The following is a 21593-nucleotide window of genomic DNA, read 5'->3' as shown; positions in this document are numbered from 1 at the left end:
GTTGTAGACACTTTTGGAAGAAATTGAATAATATTTGCCAAAATCAGTTTCTCAGAGTTTATCCTAAGGCAACAGCACCATAAAGAGAATACACATAAATTGTTTGCAATAAAATAATTGGAAACAATTTAAATAATAATAGGTTATCAATAAAATAGGAGTTTAGTGTAGTGATGGGAAAAAATTTATATCAGTGCTTTTCAAATTACACTTCACACACTGGCCCTGGAGGACTCATTTTGTAGACCTGCTCTAGAACAGGTCTGGAAGCTTCTGGCTGTCACGCAACCTCAGCCTGAGCCAACCAGGCATCCTGCACTGGGCTCGAGATAAAATTATATTTGATGAAAAGCTTTTATTGCCTAAAGAAGTCTGAATGCCGCTTGTATAGATGCAGACATGAAAAAACGTCATAAAATTTTTTGACAAAGACTTTCTTGACATGAAGATATGGTCATAAAAATTTTTTTCTGAGAAAAAAAACAGATTGAAAACTAGCATGTACATTATGTTCACATTTTTATATGTGTAATCTACGTATTACATATGAACACATTATCAAAATTTGGGCTGGCTATTTCCGGTACTTTCCACCAGGGATTTTTTTGCCTTCTTTTTGTTGATATTTCCCTACTGGTATTTGTGTAATTATCATGGGTAGCTTTCATTATTAAAAACAAAGAAGATCTATGGGATGCATGAAAGAGAGGACTAAGACAAAAGTACAGAATTAGGGGGAAGGGAGTCAAGATGGCAGAGGAGTAGCAGACTGAGATGACATCAGGTTGCAGGAGTTCAGCTAGATAGTTATCAAACCATTTCGAACACCTACAAACCCAACAGGAGATCAAAGAGAAGAAGAGCAGCAATTCTAGAAACAGGAAATCAACCACTTTCTGAAAGGTAGGACGTGTGGAGAAGTGAATCCAAAGCAAAGGGAAGATAGATGGCGGGGAGTGGGGCGGGCTCCTGGCAAGCAGTCAAGCAACAGAGCACAAAATTCAAACTTTTAAAAGTCTGCTCCACTGAGGGACAATTCTCCAGAGGCTAAGCGGGGGTGGAGCCCTCGCTGGGACAGTGTGGTCTCAGGTCCTGCGGGGTCACAGAAGGATCGGGGGTGTCTGAGTGTAGCAGAGCTCACAGGTATCCCCATAGTTGGGGAAGCCAACTACAGAGACAGAGCCAAGAAGTGCGTTCTCAGCTCAAGATTACCCTAAACTGTGATCTGTGGCATAGTCGGGCCACTGCTACTTGAGCAGGGACACCAAAAGTGGCAGATCTAGGAAGATTCAACTTCCTTCCCTGGGGGCAGGAATCTGCTGGGTTTAGAGACTCCAAATGGGACTGTGTGTCAGAGACAGAAATGCTCAGTAACAGGCCAGGTGAGCTCGGAGCACGGCCGGAGACCAGGGAGACGGTAGTGATTGACTGCTTTTCTCCAAGGGCACACTGAGATGTGGGACCCCTGAGCTCTGGGCTCTTTTGTACTGGAGACTGGGAGGCCGCTATTTTCATTCCCGTCTTCCAGAGCTCTTCGGAAAGCATTCAGGGAACAAAAGCTCCCAAGAATAAACCTTATTTAGCCTGGCCCCTGGCAAGGGCAGTCCAATTCCACCTTGGGCAAAGACATTTGAGAATCACTACAACAGGCCTCTCCCTCAGAAGATCAGCAAGAACATCCAGCCAAGACCAAGCTCACTGATCAAGGGGAACGGCAGAATTCAGAGGAGGGAAAAGCAAAGCATGGAATTCATGTCTTTCTCCCCATGATTCTTTAGTCTTGCAAAGTTAATTAAATTTTTTTAATTTTATTTTTTTCTTATTCTAATGTTTTAACTTTTCCTATTTCCTCTTTTAACATTTTTTAACTAGTTTACTTAAAAATAACTTCCTAAAAAAAATCTTTTAAAATCTTCATTATTATACTCATATTTATCCTTCATTGTATCTGACTTTATTTTTGTATACATATAGGGTTTTTTCCTTCTAAAAATATTTTTTGGGATACAATTTCTTCTAATAGATTAAAATATGCCCTAAATCTAGCACAGGGCTTTGTTCTAGTCTCCACTCTGAGCAAATTCTCTCCACTTCCTTTTCTTTTTTTTCCAATCAACTTATCAATTACTTTTTTTAGAATTTTTAAACAATTTTCATCCTTAGTCATCCCTTTATCATGTTTACCCTTATTTTTGTATATATATAAATATTTCTTTCTTTAAAAAATTTTGGGAGGTAGTTTCTTCTAAGAGACCAAAATACACCTTAAATCAAGTGGGTGGCTCTGTTCTATTTACCAGTCTAATTTATATATATATATTAATAGTTACCCTGAATGTAAATGGGCTAAATGCCACAATCAAAAGACACAGGGTATCAGAATGGATTAAAAAAAAAACAAACCCATCAATATGCTGTATAAAAGAAACTCACTTTAGACCCAAAGACACCTACAGATTTAAAATGAGGGGGTGGAAAACAATTTACCATGGTAATGGACATCCAAAGAAAACTGGGGTGGCAATCCTTATAAATTAGATTTGAAGCCAAAGACTATGATAAGAGATGAGGAAGGACACGACATCATACTCAAAGTGTCTGTCCAACAAGAAGATCTAAAAATTTTAAATACCTATGCCCCTAACTTGGGAGCAGCCAACTATATAAACCAATTAATAACAAATTCAAAGAAACATATTGACAATAATACAATAATAGTAGGGGACTTTAACATCCCCCTCAATGAAATGGACAGATCATCCAAACAAAAGATCAACAAGGAAATAAAGGCTTTAAATGACACACTGGACCAGATGGACATCACAGATATATTCAGAACATTTCATCCCAAAGCAACAGAATACACATTCTTCTCTAGTGCACATGGAACATTCTCCAGAATACATCATATCCTGGGTCACAAATCAGGTTTCAACTGGTACCAAAAGATTGGGATCATTCCCTGCATATTTTCAGAACAAAATGCTCTGAAGCTACAACTCAATCACAAGAGGAAAGTTGGAAAGAACCCAAATACATGGAGGCTAAAGAGCATCCTACTAAATAATGAATGGGTCAATCCAGAAATTAAATAAGAATTGAAAAAAATCATGGAAATAAATGATAATGAAAATGTAACAGTTCAAAATCTGTGGGACACAGCAAAGGCAGTCCTGAGAGGAAAATATATAGCAATACAAGCCTTTCTCAAGTAACAAGAAAGGTCTCAAGTACACAACTTAACCCTACACCTAAAAGAGCTGGAGAAAGAACAGTAAAGAAGCCTTAAACCTAGCAGAGAAGAGAAATAACAAAGATCAGAGCAGAAATCAATGAAACCAAAAGAACAGTAGAACAAATCAACAAAACTAGGAACTAGTTCATTGAATTAATAAGATTGATAGAATTAATAAGATTGATAAGCCCTTGGCCAGACTTACCAAAAGGAAAAGAGAAAGGACCAACTAAATAAAACCATAAATGAAAGAGGAGAGATCACAAGCAACACCAAAGAAATACAATTATAAGAACATATTATGAGCAACTATATTCCAGCAAATTTGACAATCTGGAAGAAATGGATGCATTCCTAGAGACATATAAACTACCACAACTGAACCAGGAAGAAATAGAAAACCTGCACAGACCCATAACCAGTAAGGAGATTGAAGCAGTCATCAAAAATTTCCCAACAGTTCTACTGAGGGACATCACTCCAGAGGCTAAACTGGGGTGAAGCCCACGTGGGGTCAGCGTGGCCTCAGGTCCCACAGGGTCACAGAAGGATCGGGGGTGTCTGAGTGTCGCAGAGCTTGCAGGTATTAGAACAAGGAAGCTGGCTACAGAGACAGAGCCGAGGAGTGAGCTCACAGCTCGGGGTTACCTTGAACTGGTCGCAGGCTCGGTGAGCTCAGAGCGCGGCCGAAGGTCAGGCAGACGGGAGTAACTGGGCGCTGTTCTCTGAGGGCGCACTGAGGGGGGCCCCAAGCTCTCGGCTCCTCTGGGCCGGATACCAGGAGGCCGCCATTTTCATTGCTGTCCTCCGGAACTGGAACTCTACGGAAAGCGCTCAGGGAACAAAAGCTCCTGAAAGCGAACCTGAGTGGATTACTCAGCCCAGCCCCTGGTAAGGGCGGTGCAATTCCGCCTGGGGCAAAGACACTTGAGAATCACTACAACAGGCCCCTCCCCCAGAAGATCAACAAGAAATCCAGCCAGGACAAAGTTCACCTACCAAGGAGTGCAGTTTCAATACCAAGGAGAGCAGCTGAATGCCAGAGGAGGAGAAAGCAAAGCACGGAACTCATGGCTTTCTCCCCATGATTCTTTAGTCTTGCAGTTAATTTAATTTTTTCTTCTTTTTCAATTTTTTTTCTCTTCTTCTGCTAAATTTTTTTTAACTTTTACCCTTTTCTTTTTTAACGTTTTTAAACTAGTTTATCTAACATATATATGTATAGTTTCTTTTTTATATTTTTTCTTTATTCATTTTCTCTTTTTAATTGTTTCTTTTCTTTTTCTCTTTCTTTCTGAGCCTCTTTTTGCCCCCTTTCTCCCCCCTCACGATTTGGGATCTCTTCTGATTTGGTTAAAGCATATTTTCCTGGGGTTGTTGCCACCCTTTTAGTATTTTACTTGCTCCTTCATATACTCTTATCTGGACAAAATGACAAGGCGGAAAAATTCACCACAAAAAAAAAAAAAAAAAAAAAAACAAGAGGCAGTACTGAAGGCTAGGGACCTAATCAACACAGACATTGGTAATATGTCAGATCTAGAGTTCAGAATGACGATTCTCAAGGTTCTAGCCGGGCTCGAAAAAGGCATGGAAGATATTAGGGAAACCCTCTCAGGAGATATAAAAACCCTTTCTGGAGAAATGAAAGAACTAAAATCTAACCAAGTTGAAATTTAAAAAAAGCTATTAATGTGGTGCAATAAAAAATGGAGGCTCTCACTGCTAGGATAAATGAGGCAGAAGAAAGAATTAGCAATATAAAAAAAAAAAAAGAATTAGCAATATAGAAGACCAAATGACAGAGAATAAAGAAGCTGAGCAAAAGAGGGACAAACAGCTACTGAACCACAAAGGGAGAATTTGAGAGATAAGTGACACCATAAGATGAAACAACATTAGAATAATTGGGATTCCAGAAGAAGAAGAGAGAGAGAGGGGAGCAGAAGGTATATTGGAGAGAATTATTGGAGAGAATTTCCCCAATATGGCAAAGGGAACAAGCATCAAAATCCAGGAGGCCTCCTGAGATCCCTGGTTCTCCTAACATCTCCAAAGTGGATGCTTCTCAACTTGCCTTCTGAGCACTTCAAGTCCTGAAGGTGGTATAGACATTTTCCTACTTCCCTGGACCACTTCCAACCCTTCCATTATTTCCCGTGCACTGATCTATTCCTTTGATGCTCGTGCTATCAAACCAGATTACCTGTTCCCTCTCTGTCTTTACCACATGGCCATGCCCCTCACCCACCAAAGATGTGATCACTATTCTCCAGTGATCACATCTTTGTGATCTCTCATACTATCCCCATCTTGAATGTCTTTGATATCTATCTACATGGATAAACCATCCAACTTCTTTTCTTTGAGCAGAAAAGCAAGCCAAGATCCTCATCATGATTGCCTGGAGCCTTTCTTTCCTTTTCTCCATTCCCACCCTGATAATATTTGGGAAAAGGAAACTCTCTAATGGCGAAGTGCAGTGCTGGGCGCTATGGCCGGATGACTCCTACTGGACCCCGTACATGACCATTGTGGCCTTCCTGGTGTACTTCATCCCCCTGGCAATTATCAGGTAAGAGACCAACAGGCCAGACCCCAATAGAGGCTTTCCTGGTTCGCCAACTCCTGCTCTTCTCTCCCCACAAGGCCCGTCATTGGTCCTAGTGTTCTTGAGGGAAGTGGCCAAACCTCAAGATTTCATCTAAAGCTACTTTGTGTTAAGCCCAACTTCTCCAAAGTAGTGTAAGGAGGGGAGAACTAATATTTTCTGAGTATGTATTATGGAATAGACATAACTAATAGTGACCGCATATGGGATTCCATCCCATAGCTAACATAAATCCCAACTCAATCAAATAATTACATTTAGTCCCCTTTTTATGTATGGTAAAACTCAGGTTCAGAGAGGTTAAGTAACCTTCCCAATATCACACAGGATTTAAAAAGGTTTTTCTGAGTTTATACCCTATTCTTTCTCCTATTTCATATAGTCTTTCAAATATAAGGCATAGTACCAATTTCAGAGATCTTACGTTATCATTGAAAAGATAGGCAAACCTTAAGCAAAACTGAGCAAAAAAAAAAAAAAGGCAATACACACAAAAAATATGCTAGAAAGTGCATGCAGTGAGGTCAAGTAATGACAAGAAACACTTCTTGGAAGTGACAATTGGAGGAGAGAAGAATTCAGATAAGAGAAGGGAAAGGTGGGAGGGAAGCAGGTTTTCTGGGAACTGGGGGTCCAAGTCAAGTGCAGCGACAGGGAAAGGACAGGCAGGCATGTCAGTGGGAGAGAGAAGAAGTTGGCAATAAGCTCCTTCTGGTGGGGTAAGATTCAATTATAAAGGGCCTTAACAACCAAGTCATAGGATGCTCCCTCTGTCCCATAGCCAATGATGGCCACAGATGGTCTTTCAGCAGAGAAGACCACAACTGCTTGGAGAGTCAGGGTGTCGCTTGTCATGTGGCAGGACCACCTCTGACAGCATGACTCTAAAGGCCTGGGTGGGGTCAGGGATTGAGGGAGATACTGGCACGTTGAAGGTTTGCTTGGCCAGGCTGATCCTACACCAAGCCGGTCATGGTGTGCCCCATAATCTGTCCTGTATGAAGGAACCAGCCTTTGGTTTCAGATCATATAAATACTGCTGTGATAAAAATCTTTGTACTTAAATTTATTCATGAGTCTCTGATTATTCCTTCAGAACTTATTCTACTGGAATTGCTAGATCAAAGATGATGCTCATTTTAAAACTTTCAATGCATATTCATAAACTGCCCTACAGGAAAGGTGTATTCCTGCCAACAGCAAAAAAAAAAAAAAAAAAAAAGAGCTCTGAGTTTTCTTCCCCTGACCCAATGGAAGATGCTATCGTTTATGAAATCTCCATCCAACATAGAGGTTTCAAAAAAATATCTCATTGTTTTCATATGCATTTCTTTGATGAAGTGTTAAGTGTATGAAATATGTTTCGAGTTTTTTCTGATATTATGGGACTCCTGCATTCTTGCTCTTTATTCATCTGTAGTTGCATAAAATACCATAGCTGGAAGAATGTGATCCATCACATAGGCCAGCCCCTGAATTTTTCACAAAAGTAGGCCTAAGGCTAAAAAGCGCAAAATGACTTGCTCTCCATCAGAGGTCGAGCTGGGCAGGGGAGGGATCCCATAGCCAGTGCCGCAGCCTTGCTGAGACTGGAGATTGTCAGTCATCTCTGCTGACTTGACAAATTGACGCCTACGTGATTTCCATGTACTGCCTCCTCTCCACTGAGTTGAATTTGGGAGGAATCTTGGAGGAAAGATGAAGGTTATTTAGACAAGCAGTCAAAGTTAAGTCATAGCATCGTTGAAAGTGGCACGTGGAGGAGGAAGGTGGCTCGTCGCAGGGGTAAGCCTCTGGGGGGAAGCACCTCCTGCCGTCCGTCACAGGCAACTGACGCATCGATTTCAGTGGACAGTGTTTGTCCTTATTCTCTCCTGATTGATTTCCCATCAGCTCGTGAAATCAGTCCAAACACCTGCTCAGGCTGGTGGATACAGTATGTCCACCCCAATGTTTCCAATGCGCTGTCTGACCAGATCTGTCATGTGGCTCTTTCCCCATCCATAATCATTCCCCATCAATTCAAGCTGCTCCTTCCCATCAGGACCTCTCAGACCTGCCTACAGCCCGACTTGTGTGTTCTTGTAGTGCCCTTAGAAAAAGCCAAGTACAATACGACGATGAAAGGGATGACTTCAAAAGCAAGTTGCACTCAGCCTTCAACAAAGCACAGCCTCCTTAAATCCCGCCCTGTGCTCCTTGCTCCTAGCTGTGGTAGAATGACGAAGATTCAGAGTGACCTCCCACAACCTCGAGCTTCCCTGAAGCGTTTCCTATCTGCTCAGTCATGACCTTCAGTCCTCTGTGGTCAGACTCCTCTTGCAGAAGAAAGAGCTTCTGTCTGGGGAATATGGCACCCTCCAGCCCTCTCAGCTCCTCCTCCTTCTTGACCCAAGACCAGGCCCAGATGGAATCTTGTGAAGAATTTGTTTTCCAGCTAGCTCCTGGAATAACTTGCTACAATTTATATCTCTCAGAGTTAAAGTTCATCTTTTTTTTTTCTTTCTTAACCACATTTTGGACCCTTGAGCTCGATCCTGTTGCTTATAGTCCTTTTAGATAAACTCTTAATTCCAAGCTTAAGTAGACAAAGGAAACAACTCAAATTAGATGTCTATTCACTTTCTTAACTATGCCTAATGCTTTGTTTTTCTTCAGGCAGGATACGTGTGTATATATATATATATTTTTTTTTCCTTACCAAATTGATAAGCAAAAAGTACATATAAAGTTGTTTTAATTCTTTTCATTACAGATGAGGCTGAAAAATTTTAAATGTACATTATCATTTTAGTTTTTTAGATAAATTGCATATTCATATTCTTTTACCCATTTTTCTCAATTTTATTTTCTCTCTTCTTTATTTTTAAAGATACTCTATATATAAGAAACTTTTCCTGTTTTTATATGTTGAGGCAATCCCCTAGTTCGTCACTTGCCTTTTTGTTTTGAATATGGCTTTTTTTTGCTTTCTTTTTTTTTTTTTTTTTTTGCTCTCAGTTAATAAGACTGGCATAACTGTGAAAAAGGGAGACAGCATGAATATCAAAAATTAGAAATGAGAAAGTCAGATTCTTTAAGAAGTTAAAAGAACCATAAGAAAGCATTATGCAAAACTTTGCACAAATGCATGTGGAAATACTAAGGAAATGTATAAGACTTCTCTGTTATACACAGACCTTTCACGTTGAAATGTGTTCACACCTACTCATGTCTTTCTTTACATATTGCCTCCCATTTCTTTCTTAGGAAATCGTCCCTTGCACATGCTTATTTCTACTTTGATTTAACTTTTTAATGATTTATTATTTTATTTTATTATTTTAAAGATTTCATTTATTTGACAGATAGAGATCACAGGTAGGCTGAGAGGCAGGCAGAAAGAGAGAGAGAAGGAAGCAGGCTCCCTGCTAAGCAGAGAGCCCGATGTGGGGCTCAATCCCAGGACCCTGGGATCATAACCTGAGCCGAAGGCAGAGGCTTAACCCACTGAGCCACCCAGGTGCCCCAGTGATTTATTATTTTAGTTACTAGAACATAATTTCAGTGTTGGCAATACATTAAAAATGTCACTTCAAAAAAAAAGACATTTATTTTAGAAGGAGAGCATGAGCAGGAGGAGTAAAGGGAGAGGGAGAGAAAATCCCAAGCAGACTCTGTGCCCCTAAAACTTTTACTTTAAAAAAAATTTGATTTGGGGCACTGGGTGGCCCAGTTGGTAAGTGTTCCACTCTTGGTCTGGCTCAGGTCATGATGTCAGGGTCCTGGGATCGAGTCCCACAATGGCTCTGCACTCAGTGTTGCTTGGGATTCTCTTTCCCTCTCCCTCTACTCCTCTCATTCATGTGCTCTCTCTCTCAAATAAATAAATATTTTTAAAAATTTTGATTTGATTTGCCAAGTCCCCAATACCATTTACTTTCAATGTTATATATGAATTAGAGATTTAACTTAAATTTACTTTTTTAAGGCCAGGTCCTTTGTCCCAACACCATTTACTGAATAACCTATCTTTTCGACGTAGTATGAAGTGGCAATTCTATCATATGTATATTTATATTTTAAACACTCTCATTGTTTCTGAACTTGTCAGTCTCTTCATTGCACTTTTATTTTCTTTCTTTCTCTATCTTGAGTGGTAGTCTTTAGACGATCGCTTTTTTCTTTTTGTATATGTTGCAAACCTGTCCCTAGTTTGTCACTCGCTTCTTCATTTTGAATATAGTTTTATTTTCAGTTAAGAGGTATTCCATAATGAAGAAAGCAGAGACTTGCACAAATAACTAAGCTGGGGGCTTTTCTGCCACCAATACCATATTGTTTAAATTATTATAGCTTTATATACATTTAATACCTATATAAGTGTTTTCTCTTTCTCGAAGGTCCCTGGCTCTTTCCGGGGAGCTACTGATGCTCTCTCCTTCACCCACTACTGTAGCCATAACAAACAGGGACGCCCCTCCCTCTTTTCACCCCTCTACCATTATGCACATCATTCCTTATGCCTGTGCACTCCTCCACACCCACCCTGCCTTGCGGCTCTGTTTCTGGAAACCCAGGTCACATTCTTCACATCTTACTCCACATACCAACTCCACATGGAGTGGCCACTGCAGGTCCCCGGCCAAGTAGTGCCTTGGGTGTTCACCCATAACCTCCAAACTCCGCTCGTGCCTGCTGCCATGAAGACTTTGTGGTAGTGTCACCCCTGCTTGCTTGTGTGATGTATCTCTTGAGTACAGAACTTTGTCTCTTTATTTCTTAATTCCAAATCCAGTACCTAATGCTCACTCTATAAATGTGGGAGTAAATGTACAATGCAGGCCTGACCGATAATGTGAACCAATCCCAGGGCAGAGGTACTATGACACTCTGATACACACACACCTGAGATGGAAATTTCTAGCTGTTTAGTACCTAGGTCAGTTTCTGGCAGATGGTAGATCCTCCATGTATGTGAAAGGGAAGAAGGAAGGAAGAAAGGGAAAAAGCGAGAGAGGATGAAAGACAGAAAGGGAGGGAAGGAGAGAGGAAAAAAGAGTTGCATTATCTGGGGCAAACTCTCATGAGAGCTGTGTATGAATAAAGATTTAGCTCTTCTGTCATTAATTAAATCAGGCTCCCAGCTCTTGAAACCATAGTGACTGACAATAAAGGCAATACATTGTTTTTCTGGGTCAACACAACTCCCATTATTTCAAAATTTACTTGACATAACTGTCTAACTGCTGCTGGGTAGGTTATTAGCCCTGGTGTAATTGCTTTACTTTAGCAGTGGTTATTTTCTTGTAACTTAATTGATTTCTCATTCTTCTATCATTTTTATCTCTGTGACATAAAGAAAGAGGCATAAAAGATCCATGGCCAACAATTGCAAAGGAATAAGTGGAAAAAAAGCACATTTGTCATGGAGCATTGATTCGTGTTATATGAAAAAAAGATCCATTTATTTTGCTTGGAGAATGGAGATCCGACTATGGGAAAGTCCCATGCTAAGTTTGGCATAGCCCAGTAGAGTTTAAGGCCATGGTGTGTGAAAGGCCCCAGGGATCTGGCTAGCACTGTCCCTGGGCATGAGGTCCAAGGTCAAGAAGAATGACCCATCATATTATTAAAGGAAGTGACATACCATATGGTGTTGCCTGAGGGGTGGCAAGAGTTACCTTTTGAAAAGCCATTCTCATTAATTTGCTGGGTCAGGGTAGACGTTTGTGATTGGATTTCCAGTATCCAATTGGATACTGGATTGGATAATTCCAGTATCCATTCCACAATAAGCCACTCATGGCAGCCCTTCCCCTCAGTATGTGAATGGTTTGGAAATGGCCACGTGACCAATTCGAGCCAATGAGATGTGAGGGAACATCTTCTGAAGAGCTTTTGGAAAAGATTTCCCCATTCTTAGGAAACAAGTCCAGGAGAGGATGGCTTCTCATCTTCTGGATTCTGCTTCTGTATACAGGTGTCCAGGATTGACAGCTGGAACTGCTGCAGTTGACTCAGGGAGACACCTACACTGAAAAGAAAAGAGAAAAGTCAGATTTCTGAAACTCAGCTTTGACCCTTTGAAGTTGCAATTATGGGAGATAAGAAATATTCCAACTGTTTAGAACAATTTGAGTCGGGAGTTTTCTATAAGTTGCTATAAAAAGTATCCTAACTGATACCCAACAGTCCAAACCTGTTGTTTCCAGACATCAGTAAATTCATCTGAATTACCTAAGTCATCAGAATGAACTCTTCTAGGACCATTAGGAAATCTCAGTTATTTCAGTGGCACCAAGTGAGTTAGCCAAGGCATCCCTTTGACTTTCTCTGTCTGGGAGCCCATTAAACATGGTACCAAAGGGCTGTATATATCAGGACTCTCATGTAATTTTTTAGTTTCTTAAGTATCAAGCTGTTTTTACAAGTTAGTTTTGCCTTCATGTCTCCCAAAACCCAACTACATACAGAGATACTGTTGAGTCCCTGACACTTTACCTTTTGCCATATATTCATTATTTCTAGAAATAGCTGTAGGGCACCCACCCTCTGGGAGACCTGGACCTGGTAAGGGGGATACAGAAATGACTAGACACACATGCTGTCTGAATTTAAGAATATTCCTGTAACAGAGAAGACAGCCAATTAAGGAAGGGGTTACAACACTGTGATGAGTGGTAGTAGAGTAAATAGAGAGCCCTAGGGGATCCACAGCAGGGATGCTAACCTGGTCTAGGAATCAAAGAAGGCATTTAGGAAATAACTAGAACCATATATAGCATATGTAACCCAATACAGCCCCCAGAGGAACTTGTGCACCCTCCTTCACAAAGTTGTTAACAGGGGTGCCTGGGTGGCTCAGTGGATTAAAGCCTCTGCCTTTGTCTCAGTTCATGATCTCAGGGTCCTGGGATCGAGCCCCACGTCGGGTTCTCTGCTCAGCGGGGAGCCTACTTCGCCCCCCTCTCTTTCTCTGTCTGCCTCTCTGTCTGTCAAATAAATAAACTAAATCCTAAAAAAAAAAACCAATCTTGTTAACAAGTCGGTTTACAGCCCTTGAAATCAGAGGATCTATCCTCTAGCTGTGTAAACTCAGACAAGCCACTGAATCTCTCAAAACTGAAGTCTGACCCCCACAACCAATCAAGGTCCTTATTATATACTCTTGTTTCACCCTCCATTTTATCTTCAGAGCGTTTTGCCTCTTTATAAGCATATATTAATGTGTCCTCATTGTATTACTACCTATTGCCACGAATGTATTCTGTATTGCCACATTGTAGTGTAAGCTCTATGAGGGCTAGGAATCTGTATTTTCTACCAGAGTATTCACCATGACTTAACAGGTGCCTGGGACAAAGTGAGTCCTCAAATACCTAAAATGAAATGAATTAATTAATGAGAGAGACATTTTTGACTAGCAAGTACCCTTAATGCCCCTGCTAGGAGAAGAGAAAAAAGGGCCTTGTTCAGTGAAACACCAACTCCCCCTACCTGTCTTCCCTATGCTTGACCTCTAAGGAGACCTTCAGGGCATAACTGGACACAATCCTCGAACCCCAAATGGGAAGCAGAGATGGAGACTTAGATCCCCACTGGCTATGAATGTCTATGGCTCCAAGACTGTAACCCATGAAGTCCCCAGTCCTGTGCTGAATCCTGCAGGGGTGGGGCACTTACCGTCTGAGGGAATACTGTCTGTTGTGTCCCACAGGAAGGGCAAAGGTTTTGTTCTCTTCCCTGGACACTTCTTACACATTATCCAGAATCAGGACTAAGGAACCAGGTACAAGCATCCTCCTAAGGCAGTCCTACAAGGTCTTTCTCTGGCTTCGGCTCTCATGCAACCCCCATCACGAGCTGCCTCTACAAAGGAAATGAGAGAAAATGGGTCTGTGTCTAGAGAGTGTCCCATAAAATCAAGAACTCAGGCAGCCAGTTACAGATAAGGGATACTTTCTTCGATCGGGATGATCTTTCAGTATTCAGATTTGTCAGAAACTTGAAGAAACCTGCACTTGTTGGGAGAGTGGAAATAGATTGAAGACGTGGAAGAAGTTAAACCAAAACAGTAGAGATGTTTCTGTTTTTGAAAATCTGTTTTGAACTCTGTTTCTGAGAATGGGCTATGGATAGATTTGCTGATCTTTAGGACATGATCCTCATAGACAAAAGACTCCACGAAAACTGTGTTAGACCAGCATGGAGGCCCTAAGGAAGGGAGAGCCAGTTATCATTGAGGAACAGGGACAGCTCAGAAAGGTTTCACAGCTATGTGATATATGGAGAATGGGCTTAAAAATGCATTTCAGCAAGAAAGCAAAGCAAGCACAGAGAGATAGAAGGCACTGGAACTCAGATTTACCCAAAGTCAGCTGCATATGAAGCATGGGGTTGGGGTCAGTTTTGTCAGCTCGCTCCTGTTGGGCACTCCTGTTGCTGATTTTGAGAAAGGTCATCAAGAGACAGTGGGGTGGAGGGAAGAAGGATGATGATGGTAAAGGTGAGGAAGACAGAGGGAGATTGTGGGAGGCTTTGGATGCCCTGTGTAAGAGCCTGGATGTCATCTTGTAGGTAAGTGGAGAGACACTGGGGCAGTTTTAAGCCAGAGATGACTCTGGGTCCTAGAGCGCCACCTTGAGGGACGCGCCGGCATTCAAGATGGTAGCTGAGCAGAGATGTTAGAAGATCACAATAATCAGGCAAGAGGTCATAAGGGGTGCTTGTTTCAGGAGCGCACATACTGAAATTGGAACCATACAGAAATTAGTCTGTCCCCATATGAAGATGCCATGAACGTTCATGAAGCCTTCCTTTTAATGGGTACAGAGCTTCAGTTGGGGAAGATGAAAAATTCTGGAGATGGATAGTGGGGACTGTTATACAACAGTGTGAATGTACTTCATGCTGCCAAACCATGCAGTTAAAATTGGTTAAAATGGTAAAGTTTTTATGTTTATTTAACACAATAAAAATAAAACGTAAAAATATTTGGGAGAAAAAAAGAGATTGTAAGGATCTAGACTGATGCTGAGGAGCACAAATGGAGAAGAAGGAACAAATCATGGAGGCATGGGGACGTTTTGAAGGGACAGACCACAGAACTTGCTGATGAAAGGAACAACGAAGAAGAAGGAGACGAACATAATTCAGAGATTTCTCTGATACATAACTGCTCCGCTTTGAGCAATGGCCTGATTTGTCATAAAGGGGCACCCTACAAATTAGGAGTTGCTTTCCACTTGCCCGAAGGGTCCTTAGGAGATGAGGCAGAGATGACTTAGGCCCAAACCCCTAACACATAAGACCTTCCTCAATTATCCATTGTGTATATGGCTCGTGGCCAATAAATATTTGAATTGTTGATTGATTTAGCTCTGGGGTTGCAACTGTAATACATAATTAATGTTCCGTGGTGGTTGTAACCTTTCCTTGTATTTCATTTATGTGGGGGAAAAGTTTCTCTGCTATAACAAATGTCCAACTTAAGGTAAAGAATAGACTCACAAGTAGTTTTTCCTCATTTCTTCTATAATGTAGACACACAAGTTCCAGAAAAATCCCTGGGCAGGTATATGAGAAGGACTGGGGATGTTCCAAAAGGGCTCCAAGCACACCTGGAGCATTCAGAGGAGTTCACTTAGCAATAATGGGAAAAACAAAAAGGAGCAGAAGGTTTTTAACACGGTCATTAATTAAGTTATATTCTAAAGATCATTAAAAACAATAGCGCTTTGTCAGCCACTGCAGACCAGAGTTCTGATTTTATTTTAACCAGTAAATCTCAGGAGAGAAATGTGTGGCATTCTAAAGTAAAGCAATGCTTTGTCCCAGAGTTTTTAGTTCAAGTTCTTAACATATTGGAAGCATCAAACAACTGATCAAAGGGAACAAAAGATACAAAATTTCCTGATGCTTTTGAGTCATTAATATTTTGTTTTCCTGTTAGGCATAAATTATTTCATGCTACAGTAGGAGTGATAGTATGTGAAAAATGGGGAAGAAAAAGGGGAATGAAAATGACATTTATTGAGTCTCTGCTAATTTCCAAGTGCTGTGCTTGGCATTTTCAATGTTGTCACATTCGATCCATCCCCAAAAAAGTGTTTGTGTTATTAATTCCATTTTAGTGTCAACAGAGGCCCAGTGCCTTAGTCTGTTCAGGCTTCTGTAACAAAATATTACAGATTGGGTGGTTTGTAAACAACAGAACTTCAGTTCTTGCAGTGTTAGAGGCTGGAAGTCCAAGAACAGGGCGCCTGCATGGTCAGAGTGTGGTGACAGCTCTCTTCTGAGCAGCAGACTTCCCCTGGGTCCTCACATGGTAGAGGAGGCTAGGGAGCTCTGTGGGGTGTCTTTTATAAGAGCACTAACTCCATTCATCAGGGCTGTATCACGACCTAATCACCCATAGGTTCCACCTCCTACTACTATCACCACGGTCATTAGCATTTCAACATGTAAACTTAGGGGTGGAGATGCAGCAAACATTCAACCTGTGTCAGCCAGTAGATTGCTTATCTATTGCTGGGTAACAAATTATCCTGAAGCCATGACTTAAAACAACATATGTTTATTATCTCCCGTGTTGTGTGTCCGGAGTCAGACATGGCTTAATGGGGCATGGCTCACCTCCGCGGAAGCAAGGCAACCATCAAGGTGTCTGCCAGGGCTGGGCTATCACCAGAGGATCAATGGGGAAGGGTCTTCTTTCAGGCTCCTGTGGGTTCTTGGCAGAATTAATTTTCTGGGGCTGTAGGACTCATGGCAGCAACAGAGAGAGGCGCAAGCAAGGCAAGCATAAATCTTACACGATCCCAGACATTTATCACCTTCAGCCCAATGCTTGAATTAGAAGCAAGTCACAGTTCCCCCAGTTAAGGGAAGGGGATCTCACAAAGGCATGCATACCAGAGGCAGGAGTCATGGGGCCACATTAAAGAGTTATACATTATTATACAACCAGCAAGTAGTAGAGCTAGATACAAATACAAATCTTTCTGATCCCAAACCCTGAGTCTGGATTCTAATCTCAGCTCTACCTCTAACCATCTGAGTTATCTTGGAGGAACCATTTTACTTCACCATGTTCTATCCTCTTCAGGTAAAAAAAAAAAAAAAGAAGTGGTAGCTGTGACATGCAGGGATTCTATAATCAGCCAGGATAGGGACCAGGCGTGGTTTAGAGCACCCTCCCTCCTTACCTCACACTCAGAGAACTGGAGTGGTCTTTCTGTGTCCTGACAGTAGGAACCCACCAGCCATGTTAATATTACCTCTGGTCCTTTCCACAGTGTCATCTATGCCATTGTGATCCGAACCATTTGGATGAAAAGCAAAGCCCATGAGACAGTGATCTCCAACTGCTCAGGTAAGTGTCTAACTGGCATTACCTGGCTCTTAAATAATTTCCCTTCTTCAGTGGTTTTTGTCTAGCAAATAAGAGCTCAGGCTTTGCCTGAATTCAACCAGCCTGCACTCTTCCATCAGGACCCAGCCAGCTGGTCAGACCCAACAAAGCCTCTCCTGGTAGGTGCTGTCCCCTCCATGTGGCCTCCCTGAAGACTCAAGAAGGAAGAGGAGACTTTGGGTGCCAGGATCCAAAGGTCACCCTGGTTACTTAGGCCTGGCAAAGAGAACACCATGGAGGACACTGGGGTTTACAGAGGTCTGTCCAAGGAGCACACATTCAGTGATGCATGGGCATAGACATTTCTACTTGACTTGAATTTACAGATGGAGAAAATGGCTGTCCATCCACAGAACAGTCCTGGACCCTAAGCCAGGCAACGCATGGTCAGTGCTTTCCCAACACACCATCTCACCCCAGAATGAGCCCGAGAGCACCCACTATAGCCCTTCCCCAAATTCGGCATCAGTAAACCTTAGTGCAGAGCCCCTCCCACACTGCGGGCACTGGGACCTGGAGGCCTACCCTGCCACCCAGTCCAATGCTGCCACACCTGCCGGAGACCAACCCGGAGAGAACACAGTGACCCACGTGCCAGAAAGAGAGGGCAGAGGGCTCCTGGCTTTCTATTTATTATAATGCCACTAGTTCTCTGCTCGGACTCCCTACCTCCTCCCGTTCCTGGTATCTGCATGCACACATGCACTCTTTCACAGTCTCTCACATGCACACTTACACACACACCTATACACATACACAAACACCCGCACGCCCTCACATGAGGACAGCAGGCTATAATGCGGATGCCCGGCAAACAAAAGGGCTGGTTTCTGTTTCAGGTGTGCCACTGAGAGCTGGGCCACCTTGCAAAGTCATTTAACCTCTCTGGCCTTCACGAGGTTAAAATAAGGAGACAGCCTAAATGGTCTCGGCACCCTCTTCTTTTCAAACTGTGAGCGAACACCTTTACCAGACCAAGACCTTGCTCATTTTCCTCCCTCTTGAAGCTACTTCTCCCATGTGATGGAGGGAAGGTCTTAAGGATTCCCAAGCGGGCACTAATCATCTGTGTCCCTTCTCTAGGTAAATCGGGAGAGACGTGTAAGGCTGGGTGTTCTTATCTGAATTCAGTTCAGTTCTGCTGTGTCCGCCACAGGTCAGCAGTAGTACCAAGGCCTGGGGATGCCAAATGAATCCATAGCATGGTTTCAGACTAGAGGAAGCCTCTAGGCCCCCACGTGGGGTCTCAGCTCTGGCTGTCCAAGAGTACTGCCTGGGGAGATTCTCAAATGCACCAAATACCAGGAGACCGCTGACTGAGAGGTTCTGATTCACTCCGCTTGGAGTGAGGTCTGGCATCGTTACTTTGGAAAAGCTCTTTGGATGATTTTAATGTGCACCCAGGTTTGGCAACCTCTCGTCCAGCGGGAGGCACAGTTAGAGGCTGCTGACTCCCACCGTGATTGACAAGAGCAACCCCGAGGTGTGTGCAGGCTGCTTGGAAATGTGCCACCCATGAAACACCTATCATTCAACTTGTGACCCCTTCTGGGCTCCGTGCAGGTCCTCCACACAGACTCCCTCCCTCCAGTCTAGTCTCTGCACCCTGGTTTTTCTAGAAGAACAAGAGCAAGCAGAAAGAATGAACACAAATGCATTCATTTTATTCATCATCAGGGGCTCTGGCTAAACGTCAGCATATTTGTCTGAAAAAAAAAATGGAGGAAGACATCCTTCTTCTATCAGGCATCAAATAGATACATTAAATACTAAAATTGTTGAAATAGGGTATCTCTATCAAAGAATTACAAGAAGAATAGAATAGAACAGAAACTCTAAAGGAAACCTTGGGAATTTAGGGGAGGATAAAGTGTTTCGAATTGATAGCGTAGTAGAGATCATTCAGTAATTAGTGTTGTTGAGTTTATTTAGAAATAAATAGAGCTATAGTCCTACCTCATTGCCACAAGGAAATAAACTTTTTTTAGTGATTTAAGTGAAAGAGAGGGAAAGGAAAGAAAACATAAGAATCATTGTTTATAATCAGGAAAAAATGGGAAAAGTTCTGCATACCTGTAATGAGGGATCGAGTATAATTATATAGACAAGGAAATGTGACAGCTGTAAAAAGTATTATGTAGTATACTCATTGCAATAAAAAGATGTTTATTATGTCTTAAACTAATAAGGAAAAAGTTAAATGATATCACTTTTATAAATATACAAATACATAATAAGTATTAGAATATGCATGTGCATATACAGATGATAGCACGCTGGATAGATAGATAGATAGATAGATAGATATAGAGATATATCTTAAACTGATACATCCCTAAACATTCAAAACTTATATTTTCAGGGAATGGGTAATGACCAAGATAAGATGTGTTCTGATACATAGGTAGGATCTAGAAGCTACAAGGCATAAGGAAGTTCCCAGAGGTTGATATAACAGATAACAAAAAATGCCTCTTCCTGCCCACAGATGTCTCCCTGCTGAGTTTTCTGTGATACCTGAAATTCAAACCAATGGAATCAGTCCTTTTTCACCAAGATACTGTCTCTAGGAGAGCCTAGGAGTAGTGCATTTGTAACCTGGATTGAGTAATGTGCACTATACAAGCATATACTGATGAAACTGTCACTTAGACTACACGACCCCTGATTTGATGGTGGACAGATCAAGTGTGGTGGGACCAGCGGGTTTGGGAAGGTCCAGAGCAATGGGTGTGAAGGGGAAAAAAATAAAAAGGGGGCGTCTGCATCTGTTCAGGCTGACATAACAAAGTGCCATAGACTGAGTGGCTTCAACAACAGAAATTTATTTTATCACAGTTCTAGAGGCTGGGAAGTCCAACATCAAGGTGCTGGTTGATTCTATTCCTGGTGAAAGTGCTGTTCTTGGCTTGTAGATGGCTGCCCCTTCCCTCTTGTTGTGTCCTCATATGGGGGTGAGGGGAGATTGAGAGAGAAAGAGCACAGGCTCTGGTGTCTATTCTTATAAGGGCACTAATTCCATCATGAGGGCTCCATGCCCATGACCTCGTCTAACTCTGGTCACCTCCCACAGTTCCCATCTCTAAAGACCATCACATTGGGGATTAGGACTTCAACATATGCATTAGGGGAGAACACAAACCCATAGTCCATACAGAGGCAGAATCAGGGGGAAAAAAAAAAAAAAAAGACCCTGAAGAAATAATTGAAGTCCAACCAAATGAGAATAGACAAACGTTGTTTATCCAGAGCTCACAAAAGAGGCATTGCAAGGGAGTCAGGCACCATGCCTTCTGTTTTGGCAGAGACTCAAAAGCAAGCATAGGAGTGGGAAGGCTTTATAGTGGAAAAAGGGAAGAATTCAGATGTGCCCTGGCTGGTGGCTGGTGGCTGTTTGCCTGGGAAGCTGCAGGCAGGCCAGATAGAAGCATGGAATCCCATGTGGTTGGTGGAGGGTATATACTTGGCTAGCTCTGGTTGGGTTTAAGTTGAAAGTGGAGACAAAAACTAAAGAAGCTGTCAGTCATTAATTGAGTGTTGACCATTTGGGGTAGATTGTTATGGGTCTTACAGGACAGGGGGAGAGAGATACAGGTCAGACTGGCTACACGTTTGACCTACACATGGTAGCTTGGCCTTCTGGTCTGGTCACTTTAGGTAATGGGTTGGTTCCCTGGCCTGGTGGCTGCAGAGTGTGGGTCAGGAGTTCTGCTTCTATATATGGTCTGGCCACGAAGCATTTGTTTACATGGTCTATCAACACAAGCTGACAAGACAGAGGAACAGACAGAGCAGCTCCTGTCAGCCACTTCACTAAGTTCTTTCCATACTACATCTTCTTGAATCTGTGCATGACGCTGCAAGGCGCATTATTAATCTCTCTCTTACAAATGGAGGACAGCCCATACAATTGACCAGAAAGCCTATGTTTTCTCCCCAGTATCAGGCTGCCTCTCAGAAGGAAGGCCACTGCAGAAGGGGAGGTCGTACATGGCTGGGGGGAAAAAAAAAAAAAGAGTTCAAAGTGAAAAAAAAATTTTTTTGTTAAAAAACCCAAACCCTGGCTCTTTGGCATGGCTTCTCTTCCATCCCACTCCCTCCAGAGTTTAGCCTTCAGATTGCTATTCAGATCCCAGCCCCTGAAGTGTTTTGATTTGAAGTCTTTAAAATCTAAAAGGTGGCCACTACTGGTCAAGGGCCCGATTTTATCTCAGTAGGCTAAGGTCTTCCTGTACTTACAGATTTCAATCAGCTTCGTTTAAACCCCTGTCCTTTGCTTCTTTCCAGTTCCAGGAGGTTGGTATGTCCTGAGCTCCCTCCTGCCCAGAGCTGTCACATTCACCTGCCCACGG

The 21593-nt window shown here is 42.2% G+C and overlaps 1 protein-coding gene across 2 annotated transcripts in view; it reads left to right on the top strand.

The window, feature by feature from the left end:
- NPSR1 (neuropeptide S receptor 1) overlaps positions 1 to 21593 on the top strand; it is a 150320-nt gene that overhangs the window by 112525 nt on the left and 16202 nt on the right. For both annotated transcript variants that reach the window (XM_082691786.1, XM_082691785.1), the window contains 2 exons: positions 5609 to 5810; positions 17126 to 17202. In XM_082691786.1, coding sequence (XP_082547912.1) covers positions 5609 to 5810; positions 17126 to 17202 — 279 coding nt within the window. The remainder of the gene's footprint in view (positions 1 to 5608; positions 5811 to 17125; positions 17203 to 21593) is intronic.

This window comes from Mustela nivalis, assembly GCF_964662115.1.
Source record: "Mustela nivalis genome assembly, chromosome: 12".
Lineage (NCBI taxonomy): Eukaryota > Metazoa > Chordata > Mammalia > Carnivora > Mustelidae > Mustela > Mustela nivalis.
This window is presented reverse-complemented; position numbering and strand designations above follow the sequence as displayed.